The sequence below is a fragment of the Phalacrocorax carbo genome, chromosome 8 (assembly GCF_963921805.1).
Source record: "Phalacrocorax carbo chromosome 8, bPhaCar2.1, whole genome shotgun sequence".
NCBI lineage: Eukaryota > Metazoa > Chordata > Aves > Suliformes > Phalacrocoracidae > Phalacrocorax > Phalacrocorax carbo.
In genome coordinates, this window is record NC_087520.1 from 15,918,233 (window position 1) to 15,943,066 (window position 24,834).

A 24,834-nucleotide genomic window follows, 5' to 3' on the forward strand; every position below is an offset into this window, starting at 1 on the left:
AGCAGGTGGGTGTCGTGGTGCCAACCTCAGCACCACCTTGCCGAGGAGGGGAAAGGACCCAGAGTGGTTGAAGGGAGGGAGTGAGGGTGAATAGAGCTGCCAGTAGCTCATTAATTGAAGGCTTGACAACACACTGACAAATGATCATGTAAGAAAGAAGTATCAGATGGGGCCCCTGGGAGCACAGTTCAGACATAATCATTCATCTTACACATATATTAGTCTGAATTTCTGTAGGGCAGTGAAACACTCCTCACCACAGTAAGTTTTAGGGGAAAACCAGCCATGTGATATCTTGAATGCCTCCACAGCCCACTTTTCCCCCAGCACATTTATTTTGCTCTTGCAGGCAGTGCAGTCAAAGCTGCTCTGCAGCTGCATGCCCTTCCACACCAACGTTCATTTTTCCTTAGTAAATACTCAATATCCACAATAAAGCCATGCAGTTAGAAACAAAGGACCAGAATTTGACTCAGAGCAGAGTTTAGCTTTTACCAGATAAATGCTTTTACCTATTGCATTAAGAGGAATAATTTAAACAAGAATAAAAAATAACTAAAAGCCAGTGAACACCCAATAGGCCACTGCCACTTAGTACGAACAATTTAGGATTTTTAGAATGCTTTTAAAGATGTCACAATGCTTTGGCACGGCAGGGTTACCAGGCTGCAGTGACTGGCCAGCCAGTCCCCCATGTGCCTATTAACTATGTGACCTTGCAACCACAAAGAGCTTATTACATGGAAAGAGTCACCTCTGGACAATTATTAGAAGCAGACACAGTACTGAAAAAGTGTGACTTACTTGCCCACAGTAGCTGCCACTAAAAAAACCTGGATTTGAAACCAAGTGCCCCACATGCTGTTTGCCTTCGGCTTGCTCCATGCAGCAAAGGAGACACGTGCTGGTCCCAGGGGTCCCAGGAGCAGAGCTGTGGACCATCATAGAACCATGTTCAGACACTATTAATTTTACTGAAGTCCCTGCACTTAATGCTTCCCACCAACTAGGCGCTCTGTGGGTTGTAAGAAAACTTAAAAGCTAGACCACCCAGAATACCAACCACGAGGTGACAGACTTTGAAGACACCTCGGAATCCTTTCAGGTTTGTCAGCTCTTGCCAACAGTTTGGTGGCAGCTTTGCACCACTTGCTCACATCATCCCCCTTCCCAGGCCACTGTCTTACCATGGCTCGGTACCCTGAGCCTGGGCTGGGAGGGTTTCACCATGCCCCATCAGACTCTGCCTGGGCCTTAGTGGTCCCATCATCCCTTCCCTAAGACAGGCTTTACATAAATGTATTTAATCTGGATTAGTTTTTATGTTACCTTCTTTTTAAAGGCCATTCAGCATCAGGTTTTATAGAATCAGAGAATCACAGAATCCCAGGTGGGAAGGGACCTCAGGGATCATCTAGTCCAACCTTTCTAGGAAGAGCGCACTCTAGAAAAGATGGCCCAGCACCCTGTCCAGACAAGTCTTGAAGGTGTCCAATGTGGCCGAGTCAACCACTTCCCCAGGGAAATTATTCCAATGGTGACTGTCCTCAGTGTGAAAACTTTTCCTCTGGTGCCCAATCGGAAACTCCCCAAGAGCAACTTGTGTCCATTCCCCCTTGTCCTCTCCGTGTGACTCTGTGTAAAAAGGGAGTCTCCATCTTCTTTGTAGCTGCCCCATAAGTACTGGTACATGGGGATGAGATCCCCTCTAAGCCTCCTTTTCTCAAGGCTGAACAAACCCAGCTCTCCCAGCCTATCCTCGTATGGCAGCTTCCCAGTCCTTTGATCGTCTTGGTGGCCCTTCTCTGGACCCCTTCCAGCCTGTCCATGTCTTTTTTGTATCACGGGGACCAGAACTGTACACAGTGCTCCAGGTGTGGCCTGACAAGCGCTGAGTAGAGCAGGATAATGACTTCTTTCTCTCTGCTGGTGATGCCCTATTTGATGCAACCCAGCATCCTGTTGGTCTTCTTGGTCGCAGCAGCACACTGTTCGCTCATGTTGAGCTTTCTGTCCACCAGGACCCCCAGGTCCCTTTCCACAGAGCTGCTCTCCAGCCAGGTGGATCCCAGTCTGTGCTGCATAGTGCAACATGCCATTTAATATAGCAGTAAAACAAACAAGAATGTTTTTATATTTGGACTTTTCATCATCATCTTAAATCACTCAAAAAATAACATAAATATTCCCCATTTCTAAAAATAGAGAAATTAAGGTAGTAAGAGGTCAAGTTATTTGCCTCTTGTATCAATAAGAGACTATCTGCCAAGACGACAAGCCTCCTGCAGAACATGTGCTGACACCTCCTTGCTTAGACCAATACCTGATTTCACATCTCTTCAGGAAACCCTGAGCTGCAGCAAGACTGCTGTACACATGAAGGCATCGCGGGCTTTCCCCATGCTGCTCTCCGAGCCTGGGGTTGTGGGAGCAGCAGCCACCCTGCAGATTTGCACTCTATTATTTTTCCTCCTCATTTCATTCATACCCATTTACTCAGACCATGAACCCTCTCCCAGCTGGCGTGGGCATGCGGCCCTGTGGCAGGCACTGGCCTGCAGAGCACCAGCTTTAAGATAATCCTTCATATAAGCAATCATCGATAACTGCTAACCTACTCCCTAAAAGACACAGATCAATTGACAGGTTATTATAACCCCTTAAAATATTAATGCCCTAGCAGGGACACAATTTCACTGGGCCTAGAGACTATTCCATTATTAGAAATTATGCCCCAGCCTTAAATAAATTAACTCAATAAATGTCTTACCATGAATACAAATTCCTGCTTAGGGCTTGCAAATAAAATGATTTAGAGCTGTTCTCCAAGGAAAGATGAGGTGTTTAAACTTGCAAAAGAGGAAGGGCTACCATACTCATTAGTCTTTTGTTTTAAATGGGCTTCTTTTTTTAAAGTGAAAGCATCCCTTTCGGAAGGGAGGGGGAAATCTTTGGAAAACTAAGTTGTTACATTTTCTTACACTGGGCTGCACAGTTTCACTTCTGCAAATACACACATCTCTGCTCAACTCCGAAGGCAGCTCTGGGGCCGAGACCACACCAGCCTTGAGCAAGGGCTGCCCAGTGCTTTCAGCACCACAGCCCTGCGGGGTGCAGGGGGGTACATCAAAGGCTGCCGGGAGGAGTGGGCTGGTGCCCCCAGCCAGCAGCACTGCATTGCTGCCTGCTCGCAGCAATGCGTGGGGAGGAGGCAGAGGGTGCTGGCAGCCTGGACACAGGCCACCAGCTCCGAGAAAGCTAATCTGGATCCCTGAGACTGGAGGGAGCCATTCTGCCATTGCCCCAAGGTTGAATTTTGGCAAAAAGGAGCTCTTTTACTTGCTTCCTGCAGCCGTGACCGTGTCCTGCTGGTATTGCGAGGACATCTCAACTCCCAGGCAGTGGAAGCTGAGCCAGAACTGCCGACCAGCAGCACAGAAGCTGCTAACGGGAGTGCAAAACTTAGTTTGTGAAGAAATGCAATGCAGTGCTGCCTGCACTGAGCAGAAGCCATGAGCTGCTCTGAGGGCACGGAGTGCAGCAGCAGCCGCCTTTCAAACCTGAAAAACTGCTTTTATGCTCTAGCTAGCTCAGTTGGCCATTTCTTATTCAGGGTTAGATAACATAAGAAATGTTTAGTGTAACTTTTTCTGTAATATGCCCTTAATGATGAGAATAGATGCCAGGCTTGACCACTGTGCTACTGTTTTCTCACCTGGCCTCGGGTCACCTAAGGTTCAGGCCATACCACATAAAAACTGTGAGGCTTGACATGGCACTGGTTCATGCAGTAGGAGTCATTCAGCCTGTGACTCGCCATCTTCTACTTACATATGCCCAAAAGACCCCACAGTTCATAGGGTGTCTGTTAATAAAGCTTCAGCCTTAGCAGGTATTTGCAATTGCAACAAAACATAACGCATGTGCAAGACCGTTAATCATCCCAAGCCTCCTGTCAAAGCCTTTGCCCTCTTTGAATCAATGAATTGACTGTAGCAACGTGAAAGCCACTCTGTCACATTTAATTAGAGCTGTATTTCACACCAAAGGCCCTTGATGTTTCAAGAAGACTATTACAGCTTTGCATTCTTTTATGAATCTGGAGCATCAGCAGAGTAATACCTTGAGTGGCCACAGTATTTTGGAGAAGTGACACAGGCACACACACAGACAGACACACAGACAGACACCCCCTTTTCTGTGCATTGTTGTACTGCTACCAATGCATCACCTGAGAAACTGATTTTCTCAAGTGAGCACAGCCTGTTTTGCTCTGTCTATACTGTTCTTAAGAACAGACAGCCCTGGACAAGTAGTCTGCAATGTCAGGAAACAGATGTGTAGGTAGCACCCCACGGCTTGGTTATCTGCCTGGTAGCAACTGCCAGATGTCGCTGCCCGCCTATGGGATGTCCAGAGCCATGCCCATACAGCCAGAAGAGGCACACCTAGACCTATGCTGCAGCAAGGGACAAACACGACAACATTTCCCCAAAGGATATGCCTTGGCTTAAAATACAGTGTAAAGACAAACACATTCCTAAGACAGTGCAGGTAAACAGATGCCTTCTGCAGCTACTAATGAACAGGAATACCATAGGGAAGATAAAGTCTCTGTCTTTTCTTTGTGCTCAGGTATCGATTTGATGAGATTTTAATTTTTGGTAACCAAAGCACTGTTTTTTGCTGTTTAAGAGCTCACATGACTTTCTCAGTCCTGGCTTAAGAAGATCAGAGTATGCCTTGAAAATGGGTGCAATGTTTCCAGTTATTACTTTTCATTTTGTACACATATGAACAGTTCAGCCCTAAACTGGAAGATACACGTAAAAGACACAAGTCAGGATGAAAAAATAGCCACACTGATTCCACTGGACTGAATCAGAAGGGTTTGTAAAAGAGACCATAGATTCAACTTACTTGTTTTGCCTTGAGAGAAATTCCATCAAAAGCCACTCAAAGAGATACTTAAACACAGGGAATTTTACAAGCAGATCAGGGAGAGTGTCTTGGCAGCAGCCTTCTCCTCAGCGTCTCCTCTTTGCTGCATTGACTTTGCACTGGTACCTGTTGCATTCCCAGCTGATGCATCAGTGAGCTGTTGGACTGGTGACATGAAACACTCCCTGTCAGGAATGCTTGCTTATGTGCTGTAGTGTTTAACTACAGCATCCGAATTCGTTTCTTAGCACCCTTGAGGGCTGGGATAAATATAACCCCAGCTTTCACAAGTGAGAAACTGAGAGAAAGGGAGCGTGTGGGCAGGGAGAGGGGGTGCAGCCTGCTTGAGAATGAGGGGGAAAAGGCAAGGGTAGGAAAGAGCAGCTCCCCGTTTCCCCTCCTCCCACCTCACTGAGCCCCCACATCCCCAAGACTGGGAGCCTGCTGCTGTACCTGTGCTCCCACAGGGCTTTTGGGCACCCACTGGCGCCTGTGGGCACCACTTCCCAACCACTGCTCCCAGGTCAGAAAGATCCTGTCTGCCTCAGTTTCCCCACAGACCTCACATTTAGCCGTAGTATGCAGCCACCAGCTGCAGCTACCCCCAACACGAGATGCCCCACATGCTGGCCCCATTGCCCAGCAGCCAACCCTCATTCATGGACAACCCATGCAAACAACCAGCACAGGGCTATATTACATTTAGGGCCACCTAGCTCTTAAGATACTGGGAAAGTGTATCTGTGCAGTAATAACAAGTTTCAAAGCAATTTGGCAAAAAGTCAGGTTAGAGCAGTGACTTCCCAGCTCTGTGCAGCAGGTTGCAGCCTCGTGACATCCTGGGAGTGTGGCAGGTAGACGGCCACCCCCTCCGAGCCCCTGCTGCCACCTCCCTCCCATCCCCTGCACCTGTGGCTTCCTGCTCTGTCTCCAGCCGCCAGCCAGGCTCTGCTCTGCCATGGTGCAGCCTGTGGTGGTGCTTGCTGAGGCCAGCTGATGCGTTGGGAGATTATTCCTTAATAGGCTGATGTCTGTGCTAGTGAAATACCAAGGAAGGGAGGAATACATTATCAGCTCTGATCTGGCATCACAGCATGCTTGCTCCTTTGGTTCTGCCTCCCAAAAGCAGATTTAATTGCTGGGCTAGAAAATGCAGATAAATCAATCGTCATATACCACATTTATTTTCTGTAGCTACGTGTTGGGCTCCTGGCAGCTTAAAAGAGCAGTGACACCCACTCTTGCTACAAAGAGAGATAAAGATCTTGCCAAAGACTACCTGCAGCAAGGAGTGGTTGCCCAGTGCGCAGGCAGGGCAAGGTCACAGCTACAGCAGTGACCTGGAGCTGGACACCCCCACACCAGCAGTATTTCTGCCCCATTTCAGCATTTAAGGCAACCATCAATCCAGACCCATTGTGTAACTTATCTTTCTAGCTTTTCTTAAAAAATGCCTGAAAGACAGGCTAGAAAGAGGAGGCAGAAAACTGATACTGTGAGAAAATAAATGTCATTTTATACTGTAGACTTACTTACAGCAAACACCGTGACTTGATGATGGTGTCTACAGCAACAAAGAAAATAAAACACTCAGTCGTTACCAGTATGCTTTTCTTAGATGAAACGATAAAGCAAACAGAAACCTCAAACCAGCGTCCTCAGTCTGCACACAAACCACCTTCTGGTCCATGCTTTCCCGCCCAGGGTTCTGGGCCCTGGCTGTGCTCCCCAGCCCTGGCTGCAACACAGGTCAGCCATGACCATCAGCTGAGGCCTTTTGCCAGGGAATGACTAAATCCAGGCAACGACCCTTTCTTCCCACTTTCCTTTACTTCACCTTGTGTCTGATGTGAGCAGAGCAGGACACACCAACACCCTAGCGCACCACGCCTGTCCCTACATCACCTCTGCTCTGCAGTTTCCTCCTGTGCTAGGAAAGGGGCTTTAATGTAGAAGGTACCTTCCACAGCTCAGAAAACCAAAGGTCTGGGAGATGTGATTAGCGTGGCTATATTAATTACAAGGCAGATCCAACACAGCAATTTTTTCTTCCAACCTTTTCATGTGTTCTTGATTGATTAACTAGAAAACAAGCGAACAAACAGCCCTTTTCTCCCCGTGCATCAAATGCAATTCTCATTGCTAATGGGAATGGCAGGAGGAGCGGCCGGCCAGGCTGACCTAACACAGCTGTCTGCTGCAGGCCCTGCCCTCCCAGGGAGCCTGTTCCCCTGTCCTGGGCCTCGCAGCCCTGTGTCCCAGCAGTGCAGTGCCCTCCACGCCTCCCAGCCCAGCCCAGCCCCCTGCCGAGAGGTGCCTGCACACACTGCACCCCAACACATCACGGGACAGAGACATCCTCCAGGAAAAGAACAAGTTAAAAGGGGAACGTGAGCTGCTGAGCAATGTCACAGGTTGGAGCAAGCCTCTGTGTTACTTTGAAAAATTCCGTCACTGTGTATGCCTTAGCTACCCCCGTGAAAATGGAGATAATAGCTGCTCACACTGTCTCCTAGGGACCTCTAAAGACAAAGATTCATGGAAACATGCTTTTCTGATGATCTTCTCTTATTTTGACTCTCAGTTGTCAGGATTTGTTGCTCGTTTCTCTGGCAAACTGAAGGGTCGGGTAAGCCAGGTGCCCCATCCAGCCTTGGTGTGAGTCCAGGCTGCCCATGGATGCTGCCTGCAGCAGCATGGCATTCTACTCCAAAACAGAATTTATAACTCATGGAAGTAGTAGGTGACATCTAACCTTTTATCCAGTATTTAAAACCCTTGTGATGTGTGAGCGCGTTATGAACTGCCAATGAATGGAGACACATGGCACGGGGGAACTGAGCTGCAGGACAGCTGCACATCAGCATGGTTTCCTCGGCCAATGTGTCTGCGCAAGAGCAGCCGAACACACTTGAGCAGCTCTGAGCCAGCCTCGCAGCAGCTTGGTGTCCAGCACTCTGCAAAACCCTACCCGATACTGTAAATTATTCATGGCTAGGCAGGTATTTGTTGTAAAACATATTTCAGGTTCCAGCTGCTCTTTGAAAAACAAGCAATTCTAACAACAAATTCTCTGTCACCAATACTGTCTTGTTCTTAACAGGTCTAACGTGCCAATACTGCTGATACTTGAATGAAAGAAACATTTCAAGTAGGAACAAAAGTTCTGGACTGGTACCAGGCATTTTTTTTTTCCAGTCTGAAAACCCATTTAATTATTTCCATTATGACACTGCCCTTTACAACCTGAAAATGTTATTTTATCTATGTGCACATCAGCACCCAATGTTCATGCCTAGATTCTTGTACAGTTTTCTAACATCGCTTTAAAGAATACACTTTAAAAAGTAAAAAAAGGTCAGTGTAACCTCTTGTCAGATGCAAGAATGGGTTTGGGAACAGACAATTAATTGGACACTCAGTTTCAGGTGCACAACATTTTGTTATTATTTCAGCTTAATGCACAATTGTGGTTTAATCTTTTGCCAAAACTCCTACCTGGTATGAAGTAATTCCTTTCTGCTTCCTAACATTAAATATATATTTCATGCATGGAAGTGACTTCAGCTGTCAAAAGCTGGGCAGATATTTTAACTGGCACTAGACTAGGATCTATGGGAAAGTATTGCTTATTTTTATGTTAATAGGATGAAATACACTCTGAGACAGTAGTTCAGATCAAGACGTACTTACCAGACAAGCTGTAGCCTTGTTTCTGGCTTGCATGTTCATGAAAAGGAAAGTTATCTCTGTTGGTAGTGCAAGTATTTTTGGAACTGTTCCAAACACCATAAACATAAAAGAAGCTTAATTAAAAGATGTCTTGTTTTTGTTTTTGTTGTTTTTAAATCAAGAACTTACCCTGCCAAAGGATCTAGCCCTATATTGTGTTATTTTGTTTTCTTTCAAGGGCTGGGGTGGTAGTGGGACATTTATTTAAGAAAAAAAAAAAAATCCAAAATACTTGGATGAACACTTTAAATTACAACATGAATGCTTTATGATGCTTTCCAAACGAGATGGCGCTTATCCATGGGATTCACCCCCTCTGCAGCACAGCAGTGTCTCCACTGGAGCAGCCGTAATTGCTCAGTGGGGTGACGATGGAGTAGACACCCCCAGCACCTCTGTGCCTCTCATGAACCACTGCAGCAATGAACCCGATTCAAAAGCTTTTGGTTTTTCATTTTGTCCCAAACAGTCGTGGAGAGCTGACATGGGCACACTCCAGTATTTTGCTTCTGAAGTGGCTGAATGTTGGTTTTAAGGAGACACTCAAGAATAATAGTTCTATTCAAGAATAACTATTCAAGAATAATAATTCTTGCTTTATGTTATTTTGGAGCTGAGGAGTCCTGCATAGTGGAATACATTAAATTCACCTTATCCACATGGACTATGAAAGGAGCAGTGCACGCTACCATCAGATGAGTAAAAGAAAGCAGATAAATGTCTTACCTGGAGCTCTTCCCCTTCATTACATGCTGAGTCCCAGTCCCACAGCCGCTCACCTGAGAGGAGCTCCAGCACAGCAGGCACGGGAACTGCTCCCTTGGCGAAAAGCCATTCAGGTACACGCGTGTCAGCTGCGTCGGGCCCAGGTGTGCATGCGTTTGGTATCTCCATTGGAAAGGACCTCTCTGAAAAGCTTACTCATAGAGCACTTAAGTAATTTCCAAGATTAATTTCCAAGGAACGAGTATTTTCTGCTTTTGGGTGAAACAAAGGGAGGTGGTAAAATCACCTTGAGGTTCACATGGGTTTAGCTTTATATTTAGCTTATAAAACAGAAGTCGTAGGTTTGCCAGCAGAAAGACAGCTTTCATCACCTAGAATTGGTTGAGGCTTAGCAATCTTAAAAATGCCTCAGCAATAGGCAGTGCAGTACAGAAACATATTTTGTGTTTAAAAATAGTCTCAACTGTTGTTGGAAGGGATTAAGCAATGTTTTCTTCCTTTATCAGCACAACATAGCAGTGCGGACAAAGTAAAAGGGTAGCTGTTGTTACTCTGTGAATGAGGAAATATTGCTTTATCTCATTTACTGCAGCCAGAGGTGAAACATTAACTTAGCTTTGAATTATGATGGGATGTAAAATAGCCTGAACAAAAAAACTGCTGGGCTTTCATTTGAGGGCATGAACTTACAGGTCTTCAAAACTGAGTTTATGTGGTATGACAACACACACCTTTCATTTTACTGAAGTATTCACTGAAATGTTTATCTTTGGAGTAGATTATTTTGAGCACTGTGGAAATAAGGAAAAGGAAAGAAATGTTATATAATGGAGGTTTCCCAAAGGACTATGAAAATATTTTAAAGGGATATAGAGAAGTAATTGCAGACTTACCTTTAGTTTTGCATTTCAAAAGATAAAGAAAAGGTCTTAACAGCATTTACATAGCTCATTACATGCTACCTGCAAAGTTCCCTGCCCCGTGTGTGTGTGATGGAGCTGGCGTTGGCTTCCCTTGTGCTCTGGGTTGGAGCCAGATCCATGCTCCTTGTGCGTCTGGGATAAAGTAGGTTTCAGGCCACTCCTTCTCAGGGTCATTCTTGACCTTTAAAATGTGTCACCGACATATACCTGTCCCCCAGGGAATGCACACACCAAACCAAAAGGGAAAATTAAAAAAGGAGGAAGAAATTGGTCATTTTTGCTCATGTGATTATTTACAGTTTACATTTGTTACAGTATAAAGTACCTTCGTCCCTGGCACAAATAAAGTAACAAGTTCCCATTGCTGAAAATCATTGAAACACTTGTGAGCTGATGGGGAACATGACCTTTGGCATGACACTGATAATATCTCACAGAGATGATGTCTGGTGTCCTTAAAGACCCTATAGCGTATATAATGCTACATCTACGGTCACGTCAGACCATCACACACCCCTGAAGAAGTTATGTGGCACGTGGAAAGATACTGACCAGTGTGTCCCCATGGGACCATTGGCACCCAGGTGTCCTGGCAGAGCCCCAGCACCATTGTCAGAGGGAATCTGCTTATGTTAGGGCTGTATATCTGCCTGCCAGCAAATGCGTGCACTATACCAAAAAGGAGATTGCTAAGAGGAGGAATAAAACTGACATCATTACTCATTAAACTATTTACAATTTATTTCTGTTCCCGCATTACAGTAGCTACCCACTGGAATGAAAGCAGCTAGTGAGAGAAGCTGCACCACCACTAACCCAAAATATGCTGCGCAGTTTTTGTTTCAGCCTGGCAGCCCTGGTGAATTGTAACCATCGTTCAGAGTTGCTGGATTGCATTACATTGTACGAACGACAGAGTGACAGCAGTGTCCCCAGCCGCTCCCGCCAGTGCCTCGGGTGCCACCTTGGCTCAGGTTAGCTGGCTCTCTTTAAGTCTTGCCTGCTAAAAGGGCTTTGGGGAAATTAATAGCTACTTTGGGAATGCTGCGCACTCTTCTCTGTAATGTCCTACAAAGCACACTCTTGAGACAGAAACCTGATGGCGTGTCACATTTGCAAGGGAAAATTTAACTCTAATAAAGATTAATATATGGGGACTCACCACCACATTTTTTCTAATTGCCTTTCATTAACATTCTCACCAACCTTGAACAAACAACACGGCCTTTTGTTTTTCTGTTTGCGAGACAGCGCCTGTATGAGGCATAGCCAGCTCTTGCTCTATAGGAACAACACATTTTCACTGTAGACTCCTGTACTGAGGTACTCCAAACTCTTTGATCCCCAAATGGCCTCTGATCTGTAACGGCCTCTGCCTAGAGGAAAAATCTGCTTTGCAAAGTTGGAGAAACACAGCGTGAATTATTTGTGGGTGAAACAAGAAAAGAAATTATCCTTTCTCCTCTGTGAACACCCTCCCGCACTGGGGCCATCCGCACAGCAGTCTGGGAGCTGCTGCCTGGGACTTGGCAACAGGGTCGGCCTTGTGCTCCACAATCACGGTGTCTTGCCTGGCTCCTCCCTGGCCAACTCAGCTCGCTGCACTTTCACTGAGGCCCCTTGAAGATGTTTTTCGGGACGTGGGTCTTCCTTATGGAACAGGCAGAGGGTAGAGTGCATTTGTGACAAAGAAAATAATAGTACGTAGAAAGGAAGGGACTTGTGAAAGGCCAGACAGACTTATTGTCCGATTCTCATGTTGTTAAATCAGTCCCCTACAACTTTCCAGCAAAAGCCTTATCATTTCTTCTTATACTGTTTTGCTGTCACTCTTCCGATCCTCCCTCATCCATTGCTCTGAAAGCCAAAATACATTTTCATAACTGCCCAAGAGTCCCTATTCATGGCCAAAGACACCACTGCACTGGCAGGCCTGTTACTTCACCTGACCATCAAACATCAACAATATCCCAAAATATCCCCAAATGTTGGGAGACTCGGCTGCAGATAGCAGAGGGCTGCTCTGGCAAACTCAACACGAGCAGTGCAAGTAAAGGAGCCTTTGAAGGCTGTTTTATTTTAATGAATGACACTTTGCTGTTAAGAAAAAAACATTGTATTGGGAAATTCAGACTACACTGGCGTGTGGTGATATTTTCTGGACAATGTTGGTGACTTTAAAAATCTATTACATCATCACAATAATGCCAGTACTGGATATTTTGCCCAGCTCCAGGCAGAGAGTAGGAGAGCACTCAGAGGTGCCTCGAGCCATAGGATGGGTGCACCCTATTCCCCATGGAGATCTCAGACCATTTGCTTGTTTCTGTGCCAATACCCCAACGTCTCCGTGCCGGCTTCTGGGTTAATTCCCGTGGGTGGAAGCTGAGAGTTTGGGAGAGCTGCAGTGCTGCCTCTCAGTGAAAACAAGGAAGAAACCCTCACAGCCAGAGCCCAGGTGCCCATATATCAGTGCACAAAAATACCTCGAGAGTGAAACCATAGACCAGCCAAACATCTATTTCTCCCCTCTTTGCCAAGTGCCAAAAAAAAAGCCAAAGGAGAAAAATCCCAGCACGGGGAACAGGTTTGACCAGTTTTGTCACATTTTTGTGCTCTCTCTGCTCTCTAACACAGACCCAGGCAGGTTTTGTCTATCCCTTCCAGGCTTTGTCAGTACAACGAGGCACCCCTGGCCTGTTTCCCAAGGGAGCTCTAGCCTGCTGCCATTAACCTTCTCCAAACCTCTACAAGGCACCTATTTACTTCATGGACCTGTCCTTGGAGGGAAGGAACAGCTAACGCACATGACCTCATCCAGTATGGGACAGGTTGGCTTAGTTCCCGGCTCTGTCAAAATTAGCTCCACAATCATATGGCTTTTCTCAGCTCCTACACAAATGCAGGCACAAGGCACCACCTCCCAGCCTCACTGGAGGCTCTGGAGATGCACACAGGAGATGGCACAGTGTTCAGACGCTGTCAACATAGAGGTCATACAAGTATTATAAATCCTGCACCAAACCCATAGTAAAGCTACAGTAAAGGAACAGTACGTCTCTCCTTGTCTATTAAATTTTTGAACATGGCTTTTACTGTATCTAAAATTACCTACAGGTCTCTGCAACATCACACCAATTTCTGCAATGTTCTTTTGTTGCGCTGCTGGGCAGGGCTGCCTGAGCCCTGGAATATCCTCTTTGCAGGCTGTAATAGGATTTCTGTTCCAAATGGAGATTAAATGTGCTCTCAGAAATGTGAATTTTCAAGTTCTGAAATTCTGCTTTTGGGCTTTGAAGCTGCCAAAATCTAGACCATGTTTTCCTGGTTTTGGCATTCTTACACATTACTTTATGGCATAGACTAAGTTTGCATTGCTACAGTAAGACACAAACTAAAAGCTTAAATATTCTGTTAGTTTTAATTTATTGCTAAAATCACTGCAAGGCATTGATATGATTGAAACCTCTTACCTTCTTTTCATTTCAGAGTCTCTTGTTTGCTTGCATCCAGCTGTTTCATTTGAATACAAAAGGAGACTGATCTAGAAAACAGTTCAATAACTTATTCATAGCAGATGTTCTTAATGATTTTAGCATTATGATATCACAGCTTAGTGCAAAATAAAATAAATATAGGGCAAATTAACTACTTTAAGATAATTTTTTAAAAATCTGAAACAAAATTGAGAACAATTAGAAGTATTTTTGCAGCTTAGTTTGGTGTAGAAACAAATGGGTTTTTCCAAAGTGTATTACAAATTATCAATTACAGCACAATTAATTCTTCTCTCCTATCAGTGCAATGCTCACTTACTAAAATTCATGTTATTTTTCTTACATACAACTATGATTGGTAACATAATGGTGAATGATTTTCCACAGCAGCTCATGCTGTGTGAAGGAAATATGTCTCTTGTACTACTTCACGTTCTGAGTTCTCTAAAATTTAAAACATGTGGTCAGACAGAATATACTGTTGACTTGACTCCTTGCATATTGACGTTGTTATATATTTTCAATTTATATTGATTTATAAGTAAATCAATAAAGTAATTAGAATCAAAATCATAGGATAAGTTTCTGTGAAAACGTCAACAAAGTCAATCTTTGATTTTTTTTAAATCCACACTTTCCAATAACTTACTATCCTTCTGGAAAGTTCTGGGCCAGCACTAACTTTTCACAGACATTTTAACAAAAGAGTTGACTGTACATTAGTAGCAGCAGTCCTTCCATCTCTGTCCTTTACATCAGTGTACACACTCCTTGGCTTTCCCTGCAAATATAAAGACTAAATATGTACTAAAAAAACCCAGGAAAGTGGCAACATGGCTTTATCATTCTTACGCCCCCTTCAGTCGCAGGCAGAGGAACCCGAGATGCGGCTTGGGTTTTGGAGACAGTGTGGACATGGTCGCAAGAAAGCCTGTGGTGTAGGGAAGGATGGTCACAGGGTTCCGTGAGGAGCGCTCAGGCTGACCAGAATGGCTTCATTCTTATATTTTACCTGGATTCCTGGCCCTGGGTGATGGTAGTAACCATCTGGGCTAATTTTCTTCTGCAGCTAGACCAGATCAGAACTGATTCCTACGAGTGAAACATTGCTTTGTTGTGCTGCAACCCTGTTCCCATTCTCCATTTCATGGCAGCTGGCTGTGGTTGCAAATCCCAGCAAGAAATAACTTTAAAGGTGTCCCAGGTTTTAAAGGAAATAATCCCCTCTCCCCACTACCAGAAGCATTGCCAGCCTCTTGCAGAAGCCCTTGTCCTGAATTAGGGGCACAGTTTATCCTGGTACCACCTTGGCTTTTCTACAGGCCTCTGCGTGCAGGACGGGGAGCTGCCGACACTTGCCAAATGCAACCCCAGGACAGGACAACAGATGAGTTCCCAGGGGGATTTCACAAGCAAATATGGAAACTTATTCTGTGCTGCCAGGAGGCACCTCCCCCCTTTGCCCCCCAGTGATTCTGAGTCCGTACAATAACAGAAGGAGAAAGACAGACTTTCCTTTTACAAGACAAAAAGGAAAGTTTAAACAAAACGTGCTGGAAATAACCACATCACTTGAGGATCTAGAGATCTGCAGTTCATTTCCCACCTCTTGGAGAGTGAGTGGGACAGGTCTCCTGTTTGCAAAGAACCAGCCTCTCCCGGCAAAGCAGTAGGAGTAGGTCTATTGCCAGCTCTCCAATCAATTAGAACATGCAGGATTTCTGCTTATGCATCTCCCACGCCTTATCCCATACAGTACACACCTGGTGTGATGAAAGGACATAACATTTTGCTTCAGTTCCTCTTCTGTAAATTAGAAATAATTAATTTCCCCTAGATTCTGTTCTTCAAAGTTCATTTTCCCTACTCATAGATACATCTGCTTTTTAGACATATCTTTAATGACTACATTTATAAAAAAGTATTACACAGCCCTATTACTTTAATTAGTTCTCAAAGCCAGCTGTTGCAGGTATGAAAGTGGTTAAGTGAGGACTATGTGACACCTGACGTCTCCTGCCCCTCGGATAATTAGATGTGATCCATGCTGGAATCTGCCAGCTCTGTTGGCTGGCCCTGGCTGCGCACGCCAGGAGGGATCCCGGTGACATCTAGCGTTCCTCGCGAGAGCCCAGCAGGCAGCACATGCCGCAGCACACGCAGCTTCCTCGCTACTCGGTCAGATCCTATCTTCTGAAATCCAGACACCTATTTATTTGCTGCACAAGCACAAGTTATTTAAGCAGGAGATGTAAATTATGATAAGGGTAATTATTTTTTAGAGAAACCAAACCCATTTTCGTAGCTGAAAGACAATGCATGGGATAAGTGCTGCTGAGAGGGCACCTAACGTTAATTCTGAGAAAAGCAAGAATTGTTATTGAGACAGCTCCTGTTAGCTAACCTGACACCAAGGTCTGTGCTATGATGAGATACAAACAGTATTAAAAGTTATCATGGTAATATTGAAAAAAAAAGGCACCATAATTTAGAGCAAACAAGAGGTTGCTCAGTCCCATTTGATTATTATACTTTTTTTTCCCAAAGCTAAAATCAGAGTAGTACGCATGTATACAGGTATGATATACCTGGATTTTTTAAAGGTGAACGTAGGTGAATGGTCTAGACCTTTTATGTACATACATATTTATCTTAACATCCCTTTTTTCTTTTTTAAAATATTTGAGAGCTATCCCACAGCTAGGTTATTTCAGGGGCTGAAAATGTGGCTGACTCTTCTTAGAGAGCATCTGGTATATATGAACAGGAGAACCCCATGGGGGGGTGGCTGTACCTGACCCTTTCCATCTAAACCACCCTAACTCTAACTCCTGACTTGCAAGATGCACATTTTTGGGACAGGATTTAAAGCAAGAAACTGCCACTCGAAACCAGTATGTGCTTCCCTGTGCTGTGCAGACTGCAGTGACCGTCACCCGGACACATAAGGAAGGACGCATCACTGCAGCTGGCCTCAATGATGTTAGCTGAAGACAAGCAAATATCAGGCTTCAGCTGACACCTGATTTCATTGTACTTACTACATGGGTAGTTTATAAAGGGATGTCTATCCCTGGCTGGCCTGTTGTGGTTGATAACCTCCCATGTAAACCCAATGATTTAAATACACTGAGGATTTAATATCACTATTATCAATACCTTGCCAATTTGTTTTTACTTTAACTGCATTTTTATTATTCTTTAACCCTTAATTAGTGTCACACAGACAATTAGCAGCTACATCTTCAAATTTGTCTGGTCATTTCTGTTTATTTTTAATAACATGTATTTATAAAGACTTTCTTACGTATTCCTTTCATTTAGCCTAAATGACTGAAGACCATGCTAGACACGAGTCACCTCGTCTCATGGCCTCATTCACATCCTCTGTACTTGTCTGCTGTCACTTTATTGCCTGTCACCAGTTTGAATTTGCTTCACAAATTTTAAATAATTGAGAGGCACATGCTCTGGTTTCAGACAGACTGCAGCTTCAGGATGGAAGGCAGGAAGGTAACAAGCTGCCCTCTCTCCAACAGGAGTGGTCAGATCCATTTAGGCTTGGACCTCTCAGAGTTGATCCCAGATATTTGGCTTTAGAGCCGATGATAATCTGGGATTTCTTCCCTTAAAACAATTAGTTAAATTAAATCTAGGTTGCAGACCAATGGATATCTGTTATCCCGCAGTGCTCCCAGGTACATCCCACTCCAGCAGGATACAAACCTCATTTTCCCCAGCATGCTGCGTGGTTTCTCCATGTTTCTACATCTCACATGCATCTTCTGGCGCCAAATGCAAGAGAACTAGGTAGCCAATAACTTCTACTTGTGCAGAGCTTTGCTGGACCTGCATGGATAAGCAAAGACTACAGAATTAATCTCACAGTAAGTAAAAGCTATCATTGCATTCAAAAGTAACCTCTTTCACATGCTGAGTTGCAGCATGTGCCTCAGCTTCACCCTACTATGCTCTGGAGAACATTCCCAGAGGTGCTGTGGGGACAGCCTTTATTGCCAGTGCATACCTGCCCTCTGCCCCACTGTCCCTTCAAACCATCAGATGCAATGCTCCAGACCATGTAGGCAGCAGGACGAGGTGATCAGCCTGCAATGGTGATGGGCTGAGAATAAGATCAGATGTGTTACTACCTCACAGTAGTAACTAAGGCTTTGGACAGCCACTTGGGCAAACCTGATGCTGAAAAATGAATAAAAAGCATAAGCACATGCCGGTGAGCCAGTGTCTACTTTGCCTACCAGCAGCTGGGTGCACTTTGGAGCTAGTGAGGCAGCTTCAACACCTTTTCCTTGCAGGGACAGCAAGAAGTCAGGTTTGGCGTTTTCCGCAGGGAACCGTCGTCTCTTCTGGGCAGGCTGGTGCCTCGGTAGCAGAGGTGGCCGTCCCCAGGCCACTCGCTCCCTGCCTGCGCAGCCACGAGCTGGCCGGGGGGAGTGGTCAGCTGGGCAACACAACCTCTTTAGGCACTGGAGTGAGACCACTACCACGTTCCACACAGACATCTTTATTTTCACATTTCTGCGCGTATGCAAGAGAATATTCTTTTTCCTGGGATGTGCTGGTTGATATATTATACCCTACAGAATGGAGCTGAGCAAATTTTTTTTATGTATATATATGTACACACATATATATAGTCTCGCAAAATTTCTTCTGCATTTCTCCCTGTGTCAGAATGTATGTTTACAACAAACCAGAGCTAAAGGGACACTGTGAGGCTTTGTTTTATTTTTCTTATCTCTAAAATAAAATAGCGCTTGCATTTTTCTTCAGTTTGATTGCCTGTTCTCCTGGTTATACTTAATAAAAATGCTGAAGAGAAAAGACGCCTACAAGCTTTCGATTTTTACTACTTTCAGATAGTATCAGTGATGTAGGCGGAATATTTTTGAACTCTTTATTTACACAAGGGCCAGACTATCAGTTAAGTGTATGTCACCGCACCAAATGAATCAGTGATGCAAATAAATCATTAGCAAGTAAATGTTACACTCACAGCACAGTTCAGCAGTTTGACAGCCTCTATGCAGACAGCTATGTGTTTATAAGAGTCCCGCTTCTAAAAGCTTCCCTGTAAATTTTTAACCTGACAGTGTCCCTTAAGAAAAAAGTACCTACTGGGCTTAAGAAAGGACACCCTCCTATAGATATTTTCTTTTTATTATTAAAACCATTCAACAAAATTTAATACAAATTACCATTGGAGAATAGCATTTGTGAAGCTATGCATTGCTGCTCCATTAACATGGCTTTAGTTATCACAATTTATGTTATTTGCACATTTCCTTAGGTCTTTCATGGCACTTCCATTAAGGAGAAAAAACGGTTGTTACCCAGCTGCTACCATCTTATCAGAGGTCAGACATGGACACAAAGATGTTTGTTTTCAACATGTGTCACAGTCAGGCAATGCCACAGTTCTGCCCACAATGCTTGAACCTTAGGATATCCACACCCTCAGGTTTATATTGACTTGTGATTACTCACAATACTGCAATGCATTCAAAGTAATAGGAAAACAAACATCGACAGTAACAGGCACATTACTTTTTTTTTTTTGCATTATCATTAAACACATTCCTATTTTTCAACAGATTGTTGCCTAAAACGCATGTTAGAAAGGCTTTTTTTTTAGAAAACACTGGCATGAAGATGCAGACTGACGTTTGTAACTAATGAAACAGTCAGACTAATGATTCAGACGTTATTTAAACATTCACAACTTTGAGAAAATTTGCACAGCTGATAGCACTGACAGATAGTCTAACTGTAACTTAGAAGTCAGCACGGTAACTACCTTCCCCACACTGGCAGTAGGATTTATGACGGTATGAGATTAGAACAGCATACTATGTTTTATTTAGAAAGCTGTAGTAGTAAGTATTCGCCATAAATATTGCAAGCCCCATTTATGAGCGATGGGAGGCTCTGCAAGTATACGAAGTAACATTCACGGAAAACATAAAAAACAAATGCAAAGACATTTCCATGCAGAGTGTGATTCTCTCACAGTCACTGGATCTCTGTCATTTGTTGGCTGGAGCACACAAGCCATATACACATATGCTGCTCATGGAAAACCCAGAGGCCTTCTATGCACTGATGTATACCAGCCTCTGGCTGATACCAGCAGGATCAGAGACAAACACAGGATAATAAATGATTTCACAAAGGTGACGACTCTGCCACAGAGAAAATTTACAATTAGAGCTATGTGAAAATACAACTGTTGTGTGTCACTTTGCCAGTCCTCCTATCTCAGCTACAATGGACTTCTTGGACTTCAAGTGGAGCAGAGAGGTAGCAACCCAGGGCTGAACATCAGGCATACGACCGAAATCGAAGCCAGTTACGCCTAAAGGGCAGAATCAGGACTAGTACAGCTTTCAGCATCTCCCTCTCTGCCTAACACACCCTCATTGTTACTGGGAGCTGAAAAGGAGATGCCAAAACTGCAGGGTCACTGATGGTAGCCTGATTTCAGCAACACACTTAAGCACGTACTGAGAACAACATCCAACTGTTTGAAGCATGCTGCCAAACCGGGGCCTTGCTCAACAGAAAGCAGTTATAGCCCCTGACACAGGCATGCCTGCGCCACCCATATAGCGCTTCTGCTAGTGGAGACAGAGAAAATGTATGTGAGGCTGAGTTCATCACAGTAACTCCAGAAATTAATTTAGCTTCAGGGACCATGGTGTCACACAACTAATAATTTATTTTGAAAAGGGCACATTCAAATTTTGCTAACTTTTCAGGATGTAGGTCCCATCTCATCAGCATGTCGGGAGCAACACTGTTAGAGGAGAAAGGCACTGTGCTAACCCAATGCAAATGCTTGTTTTCCATTATCTTGACCACCTTTCCCTCAGCTGAAGTTAACTGCTTAGACTGACAATAGGCAGATACTATTTTGGCAGGTTATTCATATATTAAATTTGGCCATTTGCTAAAGTGATTGCAGGAAGAATCAAGAAGGAACACTGCAAACATTGTGCATCATTTCAGCTACAATGGATGTCTTTATCAAGTGCTTATTAAATAATAACTAAATAGACAATACCGGACAACAGGAGGAAAAGGCTACTGTCACGGCATCACATCAGTTCTGTGAATCACAGCACATTATTGGAGTTGCTATGCTCTGCATCGTTGCTAGGAAGGAATTAATTAATGGTATCTATATGAAAGGCTAGACACTAGAGTGTCATTCCTGTGTACATGTAACTTCCCTCACTTGAGCAGCACTTTTGATGACAAATGGCAACTTAAAGGAATAAAGTTAAGACTACATAGAAGAGTACGGAGGAGCACAGGGGAAAAGGGGAAAATGTCCTGTCTTGGGGAATAAGCATAGCATTACACTAGTACTGATCAGACCTACTTCTATAATGAGGAATACTTCAATAGATTAAATTTTTATAAAATATAGGGCTACAGAAATGAGGCATTCTATATATTTTTGTATTATAAAAAGCTTCCACTTACATAATTTTTAAAATATATCTTCATTGCTATCAGTATATTTGTAATATAATATATCTAATATAATAAAAATATATGCTTACTGGATGGGAGCAATGCTGCACTATGGCAGGGACTCTCCTTTCTGTGTGGTTTGAGCAGCTGGAAATGTTGGCTGTTTCCTCCTTCCCTTGGTTTCTCAGGCATCAGCTGCCTGGAGACTGTGATGGCATTCTGGTGTGTTAACTTTCCTAAGAGTCCTCTGCAAAGCAAGCTCTGACATGTTCCTCAGCTGATAAATAATCTACTGGGCAAAATTCAACCTTGGTGTAAATTCACTATATGATTCTTTCTGTTTTACCTATTAAAAAAACCAAACTCCCAAACCAATGCTCTATTTGGCATTAGTAAAGAAATGGGACTTGTACAAATCATGCAGTTGCCTTGGAGGAAACAAAAAGATTTTTCTACGGAAAATGTTTAAATTACCCAAAGGGACATATGGACCTGGCAGCTGATTCTGCGATTCTAAAGTGGGCAAGATTTTACTGTAACTTCCAATGGAAAAATACAAACACTCAAATGATGAGTCTAGAATGCGTGTGCCAAACTACATAGGAAGGACCGTAGCAGATGACCACAGTGCTGCTGGGATGCACACTGAAGAATCACATGGTGTGATTCACATGGTGTGACACATGGTCACACCATGGGACACATGGTGGTCCCATGTGCTGGGACTGCAGAAGGTGGCTGGGACTAGAGCAGGTATTCATCTTCCTGTACCAGCCCTTATAAAATGCCCAGTCTTGCAAGAACTTACCATTGTTGAGCAGGATTTGTTCTTTAGTTTGAAAATTTATACATGCAACTCATATTGTGCTCCTTTCTGGCTCACCCTGGCATGAAGATCCTCTAGTTAATGTGTTCAGGAAAAACTCCACCAAACTCAGCGTGGTGGCACCAGTGCCTGTGAGAGGAAAAGTGGGATCTCTGCAGAAATGGAGATATTGGCTACACAGCCTGTCTGCTCAATGTCCTAGGTACATTTACTGTTCATTTTTTACAAATGACCCTGGTAGATTCTACTTTTGTCAAAGCAGATTAATGTCAAGGCATTCATAAAACATTTTGCCATATGGTAGTATGGACTGAGCTTTTCACTTGCAATAGATGGCTGAGTAAGCTACCGACATGTGCTATCGTATCTAATCAAGCTTGCTAGATTAAAAGCAGGACTTGTGCCTAGCAAACAACGCTGTATATTACTCATTGAACTTTGAGCAGCAGTCGTCTCTTGTCAGGTTTTATTAAAATATTCACATGCTTCCAAAACGAAACAAAGCTCCACCGGCACCTCTTGGGAAGAAGAGGTGGGATTGGTTGCATTCAGTTGCCATTTGGTTGGAGATGTCATACAAAATCCTCACACACTGAACATGGCTGAATTGTAAAAAGCTTTCACCCAGAAAGGAGGTCTTTGTTACACAGAAAGTGTCTGACTCCTCCAGCGCTCACCAGGCACAGTTACATCACATTCTCAAAGAGCTGTAAGGATCGCATGATGTTGTCGTCCTGAAAGCAAAGAGAAGACATTTTCATAAAACCAGCACTGACAAGCACGACTTGTAACTTTGCATGGCACAGGAGGGGTTCTGCAGCTGCCACTGCAGGCAACAGACTTGCTTTCATAAAGCTTTTCATTCTTGATGAGCTGGAACTGATTCAGTGATCAGGTCCTGATTCAGGTAAGCAGTTGTCTCATACTTTGGTGCCTTGGTTGGTTTGAGGCATGCAAGCACAGGATCTTTGCATAAGCTTGACATTCAGCAAGGGCTGCGCTTTACTGAAGAAAGCAAGACACCAGCATTGAGCTCGTGACTGTACTGAGCCCTCAAACTTCAGCCCTTAACTGCATTTCATTGACCCTGAATATGCAAATATGCACTTAGCTAATATGCTTCAAAAGTGCGAACGAAATTGCAGGTTTTGAACTGATAAGCAAGCTGCCTTGAAGGACCACTTCATTCCAGAAATACAACCAGCTCAAACCCAAAATACATGCCATCTCAGCCTCTTGGAAGTTCCTAGATCCACATGAGAAATTTGGAGACAGACAAGGGAAATCCTGGATTGTTTCTCATGAATTCTCAAAATTCTACTTCAAGGTAATAACCAGAGTAATATTAAAAAACATGATGATTCCCCCCCCCCCCCCCCCCCAAGAATTCAGTTATTCCAAATGTTGAATACCTGTTTGCCTGTAGCATGAAAATCTGTTGCATCTTATTCCTCTATTTTATTTTGAGGCTGCATCCATCTATCTCACTTCTAACACAGTTTGGTGGGTACTAGCAGAGGATATTGGCTTGTATGGGAAACACATCATCCTCTCCAAAGCAGTGCTAGGAGTTCACTAGCCATCAGCCATATCCTCAGAAATGGAAGAGGTAAGTACTATAGTGCACTTTGGTTTCTTTTTCATAAATTAAAAAAACAAAAAACCACCAAAACACCTTAATGTTACAGGGCTCACTCCTGTCTGCCAGGAAAGCACACATGACAGTGCATCAGACTCTACAGCTCCTAGTGCAAGTATGTCAACAGAAGGAACCAAACCTAAACTAGGGCAGAGCATTAAATGAACTCTAACAGTTAAAAGTAAATAAAGGTGCTTCAATACTGAGACCACTAATCATACACACGCATCCAGCCTGAAGGCAAATTATGAATGTAAAGAATAATACACAACAGAAATGATCTAATTAAAGATGAGGCCAAAAATAAGCTAAACAATCAGGAAGGACCAAGAATGAAGTAAACCTTGTATTATGTATCTGCAAAGAAGGATTTTGCCTCCTGAAGTTCCTGACTGAGAAGTAATCTGGATGTTTCCAGAGCCAGACTTAACACAGAAACAGCGGGAAGCCAGCCTAGCCCTCCACAATGAGCATCTTCCCATTGCTCAGGTACGGAAGTTGTCAGTGCTGTCTGACTGCAGAACAGGAAAGATTTTCCAGGGAAAGTAAAATACACAGGAAGGCTGGTATGCAAATATTTACACCAATATAAACTTTCTAAAATGCAGATGCCATTATTGTACTGATTAAATATTAGAGATATCTCCAAGCAAACATTCACATAGTTAATTACAGTGCAAGACAACAGACACTTGGCCAACTGCATGTCAATGCAGATGCTTGTCTTTGTGCCAGTGTTAAAAATACCAGCAAATATTTATTACAGCCAACCTAATATATGGAATTTGCAAGAGCAATCTTATTTCCAAAACAGAAAAAAAAAAAGATTGCTGTGATGACAGCACTTGCTTTTAATATTTGGCTGTGAAAACATCAACTGGTTTTATAATTCAGTGCTGTAACTACAAGATTTTTAGAGACCTTTGGCTCTGGGCAGTTCCAGCAACACAGTACCTGCTAATGACATCCAGAGGCAGCACACAGAGACAATATCAGCCTCTTAAAAAAAACAACCCAAAACCAAAAAACCCAAACCAAAAAAAAACCCAC

The 24,834-nt window shown here is 43.7% G+C and overlaps 1 protein-coding gene across 1 annotated transcript in view; it reads right to left on the reverse strand.

Annotated features, from left to right (window-relative positions):
* Positions 1 to 18,990: 18,990 nt before the first annotated feature.
* The window catches only part of KCNIP1 (potassium voltage-gated channel interacting protein 1), a 298,956-nt gene continuing 293,112 nt past the window's right edge, over positions 18,991 to 24,834 (reverse strand). Inside the window, exon 8 of the mRNA XM_064458911.1 lies at positions 18,991 to 22,879. Within this exon, the coding sequence (XP_064314981.1) occupies positions 22,832 to 22,879 (48 nt within the window). The 3' untranslated portion in view covers positions 18,991 to 22,831. The remainder of the gene's footprint in view (positions 22,880 to 24,834) is intronic.